General features: G+C 30.4%; 4 protein-coding genes across 6 annotated transcripts in view; 1 reads left to right on the top strand and 3 right to left on the bottom strand.

The window, feature by feature from the left end:
- Nucleotides 1–3,028: 3,028 nt before the first annotated feature.
- On the top strand, nt 3,029–4,020 carry LOC108736181 (mitochondrial pyruvate carrier 2-like). The gene is made up of 4 exons (XM_018468510.2): nt 3,029–3,443; nt 3,508–3,548; nt 3,611–3,807; nt 3,896–4,020. The coding sequence occupies exons 1-4, from the start codon at nt 3,359–3,361 to the stop codon at nt 3,951–3,953; spliced, it is 381 nt and encodes a 126-aa protein (XP_018324012.1). The 5' UTR covers nt 3,029–3,358; the 3' UTR covers nt 3,954–4,020.
- A 672-nt stretch (nt 4,021–4,692) lies between these two features.
- LOC108736179 (protein MAK16 homolog) lies at nt 4,693–6,424 on the bottom strand. The gene is made up of 8 exons (XM_018468506.2): nt 6,321–6,424; nt 6,223–6,269; nt 6,022–6,165; nt 5,784–5,966; nt 5,598–5,727; nt 5,110–5,286; nt 4,970–5,050; nt 4,693–4,887 (listed from the first exon to the last, which is right to left on the bottom strand). Exons 1-8 carry the CDS (start codon nt 6,333–6,335, stop codon nt 4,729–4,731), a joined length of 936 nt encoding a protein of 311 aa, XP_018324008.1. The 5' UTR covers nt 6,336–6,424; the 3' UTR covers nt 4,693–4,728.
- A 1,227-nt stretch (nt 6,425–7,651) lies between these two features.
- LOC108736182 (complex III assembly factor LYRM7) lies at nt 7,652–8,462 on the bottom strand. Its single transcript, XM_018468511.2, has 4 exons — nt 8,334–8,462; nt 8,127–8,270; nt 7,981–8,062; nt 7,652–7,917 (listed from the first exon to the last, which is right to left on the bottom strand). The coding sequence occupies exons 1-4, from the start codon at nt 8,355–8,357 to the stop codon at nt 7,841–7,843; spliced, it is 327 nt and encodes a 108-aa protein (XP_018324013.1). The 5' UTR covers nt 8,358–8,462; the 3' UTR covers nt 7,652–7,840.
- Nucleotides 8,463–9,042: 580 nt separating this feature from the next.
- The window catches only part of LOC108736178 (lambda-crystallin-like), an 11,994-nt gene continuing 11,877 nt past the window's right edge, over nt 9,043–9,159 (bottom strand). For 2 of the 3 annotated variants that reach the window (XM_025981406.1, XM_025981404.1), the window contains one exon: nt 9,043–9,128. The gene's annotated coding sequence lies outside the window, so the exon portion shown is untranslated. The remainder of the gene's footprint in view (nt 9,129–9,159) is intronic. The other variant, XM_025981405.1, reaches the window with a different exon arrangement.

Genomic DNA, 9,159 nt, shown 5'->3' with positions numbered 1-9,159 from the left:
TGAATCTGGTCTAGGGATAGGTCCTTCCCCCCTCTCTTAGATTCAAATTTTAAAATTTGAATTTGCTAAAATTACTGGTGTTGTAGCTCATACAGTTTTGAAAATTTAACTACAAAACTTTAATAGTTCAGTCTAGAGAGAATATGAAAGAAATCTATTCAATTATGTTGTCCGGGGTCATTCCATCGCTTCTTTTAGCTTGAAAGTTTCCAATTTGTGTTAGCCAAAGTTGTTGGTGTTGCAGCTCATAGAGTTTTATTTACCGCATTTTTTAATTTTTATGGCAAACAAGTTTTAATGAAAATTACTGCTTTTTGCGTTTTAATTGCAGAAACTTATTGCATGTACCTTATAATTGTGCTAAAACTTCCGTTGTAACCTATGTATGAAGGAAGATCACTGCGGCATCTTGCGACTACTAGCAAAACTGTAAATCTTTTGGACAGAATATTAAGTGAATATGAGCTGATGTTGAACCTTTCACTGTAGAGCGTCGCAGCTATGCCTTTCGGTATCGCCATCAGATGGCGCCATGAGACAGTCTCATACATAGGTCGCAACAAAAGTTTAGACTGGACTACAAGGCGCATTCAACAAGTTGTAGCAGTTTCAAGAAAATTTTACTTTGATATATGATTCCGGGGTAATTATTTGATATAGTTTTTAAATGTCCCTAATTCTATGTATTGAGTGTTTGAACGATTATGTTTGCATTTTTCAACTTCTGTTAACAAACATTGCTAGAGTTGTAGTTCATAGGGTTTTGAAGATACAACTATCAAACTTTAAAAGTGTTGTTTGGAGGGACTATGAAAAAAAATTATACATTTGTGTTCCTCCTTTCCCTCCTCTCAGGTTGAAATTTTTCAAAATGTGTTTACCAAAATTATTGGCGCTGTAACTGAAAGAGTTTAGAAAGCTTAACAACCAAACTTTAATAGTTTAGTCTAGAGAGGATATGCAAGAAATCTGTAAATTTATATTGTCTTGAGGGTGATTCCTTCCTCTTCTCTTTGCTTGAAAATTTTCAACTTGTGTTATCAAAATTATTGGCGCCGTAGCTCGTAGGTTTCTGAAAACCTAACTACCAAACATTAATTGTTTTGCCCAGAGAGGATAAAAAAGACATATATACAGTTAATTTATACTGGGGAAAAGTCCTTCTCCCTCTCTTAGATTCAAATTTTAAAATCTGTGTTTGCCAAACTTACGGGTGTTATAACTCATACAGTTTTGAAAATTTAACTACAAAACTTTAATAGTTCAGTCTAGAGAGAATATGAAAGAAATCTATTCGGTTATGTTATCCGGGGGTCATACCACTCCTTCTCTTACTTGAAAATTTTCAATTTGTGTTAGCCAAAATTGCTGGTGTTATAACTCATACAGGTTTGAAAATCTAACTACCAAACTTTAGTCGTTTTGTCTAGAGATGATACGAAAGAAATCTATACAGTTATGTTCTTCCGGGGGTGATTCCTTCCCCTTCTCTTAGCTTGAAAATTTTCAACTTGTGTTATCAAAATTATTGGCGTTGTTACTCCTAGTGTTTTTAAAACCTAACTACCTAACTTAAGTAGTTTTGCCTGGAGAGGATATGTAAGACATCTATACAGTGAATTTGGTCAGGAGAAAAGTCCTTCCTTAGATTCTATTTCTTAGATTCAAATTTTAAAATTTGTGTTTGCCAAAATTGCTGGTGTTGTAGCTCATACTGTTTTGAAAATATAACTACCAAACTTTGATGGTTTTATCTATACAACATATGAAAGAAATCTGTTCAATTAAGTTGTCCGGGGTCATTCTATCGCTTATTTTAGCTTGAAAGTTTCCAATTTCTGTTAGCCAAAGTTGTTGGTGTTGTAGCTCATAGAGTTTTATTTACCGCAAACTTTATTTTTTATGGTAAATAAGTTTTATGAAAATTACTGCTTTTTGCGTTTTAATCGTAGAAACTTATTGCATGTACCTTATAGTTGTGCTAAAACTTCCGTTGTAACCTATGTATGAGAGAAGATCGCTGCGGCATCTTGCGACTACTAGCAAAACTGTAAATCTTTTGGACAGAATGTTAAGTGAATATGAGGTGATGTTCAACCTTTCAGCGTAGAGCGTCGCAGCTAAGCTTTGCGATATTGGCATCAGATGGGGCCATGACACACTCTCATACATAGGTCGCAACAGAAGTTTGGACTGGACTACAAGGCGCATTCAACAAGTTGTAGCAATTTCAAGAAAATTCTGCTTTGATATATAATTACGGGTTAATTTATTTGATATCGTTTTTAAATGTACCTAACTCTATGTATTATGTCTTTGAACGTGTATGTTTGCATTTTGCAACTTCTGTTAACAAGCATTGCTAGAGTTGTAGCTCATAGGGTTTTGAAAATATAATTACTAAACTTTAATAGTGTTGCTTGGAGAGAGTATAAATGAAATCTACGCATTTATGTTGTTCCGGAAGTTACTCCTTTCCCTCCTCTCAGCTTGAAAATTTTCAAAATTACTGGCGCTGTAACTAAAAGAGTTTAAAAAACTTAACTACCAAACTTTTTAGTTTCAGTTTACTTAATTGACCGGAGGGTGATTTCTTCCCCTTCTATTAGCTTGAAAATTTTCAACTTGTGTTATCAAAATTATTGGCTCCGTAGCTCCTAAGTTTTTGAAAACCTAACTACCAAACATTAATAGTTTTAGCCAGAGAGGATATAAAAGACATTCATACAGTTAACTTGTTCTAGGGAAAAGTCCTTCGGCCTCTCTTAGATTCAAATTTTAAAATTTGTATTTACCAAAATTCCTGGTGTTGTAGCTCATAGGTGTTTAAAAATCTAACTACCAAAGTTTAGTCGTTTTGTATAGAGAAGATGTGAAAGAAATCTATACGGTTATGTTGTTCCGGGGGTGAGTCCTTCCCCTTCTCTTAGCTTCATACTATTCAGTTTCTGTTGGTCACAATTGAAGTTGTGGCATTGTATTTGAGAGTAACTGTACATTAAAGGGATGCTGTGTACAGTTATATTATCTATGGCAATAGTTAACCTATAAGTTATCTAAATTTTTGATAAACATGGACATGAATCTGTTTAATTTTAATTTATTCTCCCTGTTGCGTAGGTAGTTGTTTGTAAAGATGCGACACATTTAATCAGTACAAGTAGAGGGTTTAAAAGTAAACATTCTGTTATTTTAGTGTTTTAATTTTTATTTTTTTAAATTGACAATATTATCTAAAGCATAATTTTACTAGTGTTACATAATAAATTGTAAGAATTGCGTTTTAAAATACTCATTTTGTTTAATATCGCTCATTTATCTTCAATCTCAATTATTGCACAAGTTGAAAAAGTACAAAATGTCTATTATATACCAAAAGTCGATGGCAGCTCTAGATAAAGTGGTGCCAAAATCTATTCAACCCTTTTGGAATCATCCTGCAGGTAAAATACTGCTTGTTTTTTATTTTAATTAATTAAAAATTTATGTATTTATTCTTTAAAATAGGTCCTAAAACAATTTTCTTTTGGGCCCCAGTATTCAAGTGGGTAAGATGTTATTTATTTTTTCTAAAATGTGTAATGATTAAGAAGTCCTGCTCAAATTATAGGGACTAGTTATTGCTGGTCTAAATGATCTCAGAAGACCTGCTGATAAGTTGAGCATCAGTCAATCATCTGCTCTACTTGCAACTGGGCTAATTTGGTCACGTTATTCTCTTGTAATAATACCAAAAAATTGGAGTCTCTTTAGTGTCAACGTGTTTGTAGCTGGTACCCAATTATACCAAGTAATTAGAGCCGTTAGGTGAGTTATTTGATGAATATGAACTTAATAAATAAATTATGTAGACATTTCAGTGAAAAAAGGTGCCTAACAAACTTATTCTTTATAGGTATCAACAAGAACTCAGATCAAAAGCAGCTGCTCAATCTGCTGTAGACAATAAGTAATTATGAAACAATTTATTTTTCTGATAACTGTAAATAAAATGGTTTAAACTTTTGGTTGATGAAAAAACGCATTTTTTTTTAAATTTGCCTAGTACTGACGTCCAAACTCACTCAAGTTTCATATTTATGGTATGTGTTAGTAATAAATTATGCTTAATTTATTAACAAGCTTAAAAGAGTACTCTGACAATAAAACAAAATCGGTTTTTTTTTACTTTGCATCCACAAAACTTTGAAACTTACTACAGCTCCTTTTAGACTTTTAATTTTTCATGCACTTGCAAAGGCTATTTGTGGAATATTGTATTGGAAACCCTTCCACATTTTTATTTGTAGCTGCTACATTAGTTATTAATTATAAATACATACTTAGTTTTTTCTTATTATTAATAAACATTTGAAAACTTGGTGAAGGCGCCGGGACAATTTAAAAGATAGGTCACTATTGAGCAATAATTCCGGTTTCGTTGAAGTAAGATTGATGAATTTCCATCTTTAATTTATATTTTTACATCGTATTAAGAAAATAAAGTTTTAATTTTTAAGTTCTTTTAAGCTGGTAGTAAACCAGAAAATTTTATTTTTTTTCTAGCCTTTAAATTGTGTAAATGTTGGTCTAAAAAAGTAAAATGAGCTTTTTAATTTCGTATCATTTTTCATGTTAATTTGATGTTTTGTTAAATGCCTTCGTTTTGAAAATAAATCACCAGACAAATTGCTTTTGGAATAAAAGAACAAAGAAACTGTACGTTAACATTTATTTACTAATATTTTATCATCTCAACCGTAATTTTGAAGTAGAAGGTGTTTCCATTTCCATTTCATATTCCATCTCTACCCTTGGCCGTCTTAATTTTCTTCCTGATGGTCCTGGCTGAGAATCCTTTTTGTATTTTTTGTCTCCTCTTTTTGTTATCTTTTTCACTGCAATATCCTTAAAAAAGATTCCACATTTTAAAAAGTATGTATGCAAGTAAACTGTTTTTATAAAAATAATTTCTTTTTTAGAATCACACCTCAATATCTGAATCACCAGAAGATTCAAAATCACTATCCTTGTCCACTGTTTCCAATTGTCCACTATCACTATCATCAGCCTGTAAAAAAATGTGATAAAAGATCATGTAAGTACTAACAACCATTTTGACTATTTTACCATTAATTCTGCCTCCAAATCGTCTTCCTCATCTGAACTGGCCATAATAAATTCTGGTCCATCTTCTCTTTCAGTTTCTACTTCTTTCTCAATTTCTTCTTCACTTTCATTTTCAACTTCTTCTTCATTTAATGCACTTTCGAAGGCTATTTGTGGAATATTGTAGAAATCTTGATACTTAAATGTATTTTAAAAAAATAAAACTGAAATCACACCCTCTTCAATACCACTTAAACAATAAAGTTTACTTTAAAGAGGGTTTCATGTCCATGGTTCAGGATTGATCCATGGAAGGAGGGGACACAATCCTGAACCACAGTCACTAAGAATGAATATTGAGCCCTCATCAAATAATGTTTTAGTTTTAATCTAATTTTACAACATTTTGTCAGTAATCCTTTCACAATTTTTTTTGAATAAATAGTTCAATACAACTCAACTCTACTACATACTCTATAAAGACAGAATTAGGTAAATGTATGACTTACAACTCCCTGTTTCAAACGTTCTAAAAGTGTCTTTTCAACTTCTTTTTCTATTCTTGCAGCAACCAATGCTTTCTCTTCACGACGTCTTTCTCTTCTTTCAATTTTACGTTGTATGGGCACTAACAATTTTCTATAAAGTTGATAAACAACAGTAGTAAACTTTTAATGCAATAAATTAATACTTACTGTCGCCGTAATTTCAGTTTTCTCATGCGAATTAGATATTGTGTAATTTTGACGAATCTCTGTTTACATTTGGATTTGATAAACCCCGGCCAATATAATAAATTTTCATTAATCTGATAAATAGCTTTCTCAAAATTCCTTGAAAGCTTTACTTTCTCCCATGTTTTAGATGGAAAGGCAGCTCTTAAAATCGCGTATAATTAATACAACTACATATTAACATTTAAATGTAAATTACCTCTCAGCTGTCTTCATGTATAAATAAATTATTCCATTCTCTTCTCGAACAGTTGCATACCTACTATTTGCTAAAGGACAGGCTTGTCTTCCACATAAACCTGTTAAATTATATTCATTTCTGCAAAACCGTTGAGTTTTTGTACTGAAAAGTATTGTTTGTATTTAAATATTGCTCCACAATAACCGATATCATACTTACTTAACTTTATAGGAACAAAAGTTTTTATTTATGATGCTCCAAACCACCTGGAATTAAAATGAATAGCATTTTAGGCATTGTTTGTGTAATATACTTACATCATCGTGTTGCATTTTAAATTTTTGTTAAACTAGCAGCAAACTTTTAAACATGCCAGATTACACATTTATAACCACAAAATACAAATGTCAAATTTCGTGGCTCTATAACCCAATGAAGTACTATTTTCAAGTTGCAGTAATGTCTACAATGCCATGATGAACAACCCCTGCAGTTACGGTGCCATTCCAACTTGTGACATTTATATGTTTGAAAGGTAAGAAAAAGAATCAGTTACAAAAAATATTGTTTGATGTTTCCTTTATTTTGAAAAATTTTTTAAAGATGCCTTTCGGCAATAAAAAAATAAGTGATTTAAATAATGTTATTCCTAAAGCATTACAACCCTTTTGGAATCATCCAGCAGGTAAAGGTAAAAGTTTATCGAATATGTAAAGATCAAAACAATTCCTTACTTATAGGTCCAAAGACTATTTTCTTTTGGGCACCGACATTTAAATGGGTAAATGTTTCCTAAATATTCAACAGATGCAATAATTTATCAGCGTTTTTAAATTTTAAAGGGGTTGGTTTTTGCTGGTTTTAAAGATATCCTTAGTCGCCCTGCTGATGAAATAAGTATTAAGCAGTCTATGTCATTGGTTTTGACTGGTCTAATTTGGGCACGTTATTCTGTCGTTATTACACCCAAAAATTACAATCTACTAAGTGTAAACGCGTTCATAACAATTACGCAGATGTACCAATTAAGAAGGGCCCTAAACTCGTTAGTAACAGTTTTAATTTCAGTAAATTTTTATTTTACCGAATAATATTTTGTAATTTGAAACGTTATATTATATAGACTCCCAATACATTTTAGAGTAAATCAAAAACTGTTGAACTGAAGCATAAAGTTCGGAAAAATATTTATTACTCATACTTAAATAAATTTTATATAGAAAGTATAACATTTCGTATAACCGGAAGTGACTCGTTTATACAACCCACATTGTTATACTTTCAGCTTTAAATTTCTTAAAATGTTTAGAACTTAAGTCATTAAATTAAATTTGAATAGCCGTAAATATAAATTCTCATTATAGGGATTCAAATTAGTTCTGTTAATTTGATACAAAAAAGTTCTAATAGTTTTTCAAATAATTTTTACAAATTCAAAACAATCAATGGTTTTCATTGTTGCTAACTGTAAGACGTCAGTATTTATTATTCCGTTATGCATTCGACAATTAATTGTTCTTTTGCAGTCAAAATATCATCTAGTAAAGACAAGTAAAAATTGTTGTTGCTGTGTCAAAAGTAATTGAAGTGTAGTTTTTGATAAAGAAAAGGAAATAAGAGGTAAAATAATTAATAATTAAATGTAGCATTTAATAGCATAATTTGTATTTGTAATTTTTGAGGGTATAAATTACAGAAATTGTAAAATGTGCTTTACATTACTACCTATGCAGATAATAACATGTTATTCTAATTATAACATAATTAAACTAAAAAGACTAAATAGAATTACTTTACATCAGAACAAAGACTATCTTTAAATGGACATTGTCTAGAATTACTTTACATCAGAACAAGAGCTATCTTTAAATGGAACATTGTCTAGTTTTGTTGTATCGGGTCTAATTTGCACTCCTATAAAAGAAATAACATTTCTTGATTTTATGACATCAAATATTTTATGTTATTGATACGTACGGTACTTTCCAGGTTCAACTTCTCTAGCTTGTATAACAGTAGTTCTCAGTTCGTGTGCAATATTCTTACTTTGCTTCAATAACTAGAATAAAAATTATTTATAGAATTCTATAACAATGTCCAATAAATAAAGCTATTATGGATACCTCATTTATAACTGTTTCATCGTTTAATGTTTTATGTTTTTTAAATTCTTCGTTTATTTTATTTCTACATAATTCAAGTGCATAAGTATCTCCTGCAAAAACTTCCTTTCTTGCTTTATGAAGGTTCTTAAAACACCATAACACCTTCAATACGTTTTGTTATAAAATAACAATATTACAGATATATAATTTGCATTACTCTTATACCTCTCTTTTGAATGACTGATTCATTACAAACTCAAAATTATTATTTATTAATTATATTGGACTGATTTGCTACTTACAGGTTAATATGAGATTTAATTTTTGTACACCCTGTATGTAAGACATGAGGGATACATCAATGGCGGGTAACACACAATGGCGTACATTTGTAACGGTATTAATACTCATGGTGTTATAATATATAATTGAAATTTAAATTATTTTTCATTTAACATGTATTTGGGACTAACTAATATCAAAAATAAAGAGAAGCGTAACAAGCTAGTATATTACCATTTAACTGTGACTATCACTGTTCGTTGGTGTTAAGTACGCCACTGGGTAGTTGATATCGCCTTAGTGCGTCATTTGTGGGAATAATTCTAATACAAAATTGTAACTTTTTATAGTCTTTACCTTTTTAAAATTAGGGCTTGTTAAATTGCACTTTTACTTTAAAGGTTCAAAGCAGCAAAAATAATCAGTAACGTATTTTAAAATTACTGCGTCTTATATATTTGAAATGCAAACGTTATGCTTATTTTACAGTATAAGAGTAATAATTAATATTTTTCCAAAATTGCAATATTTTTAATAAAAAACGATAAGTTATTCTTATTCATTATAACTTTTGAATTAACAACGCAACGTTAATTAAAGTTTATAGAGTAAAAACTATAATGGGCAATCATGTAAAAAGAAAATACTCTAGTCAGAAAAGTAAAGCCCTTTTTACAATATTTATTGTCATAAATACACACATTTAATGAAGAAGTGTAGGAACAATATATATATATAGCTTTACTTTCTCCCATGTTTTAGATGGAAA

This window comes from Agrilus planipennis, unplaced genomic scaffold (genome assembly GCF_000699045.2).
Source record: "Agrilus planipennis isolate EAB-ADULT unplaced genomic scaffold, Apla_2.0 scaffold100, whole genome shotgun sequence".
NCBI lineage: Eukaryota > Metazoa > Arthropoda > Insecta > Coleoptera > Buprestidae > Agrilus > Agrilus planipennis.
Note: the sequence above shows the minus strand (reverse complement) of the source record. Positions and strands in the feature narration are given on the sequence as shown.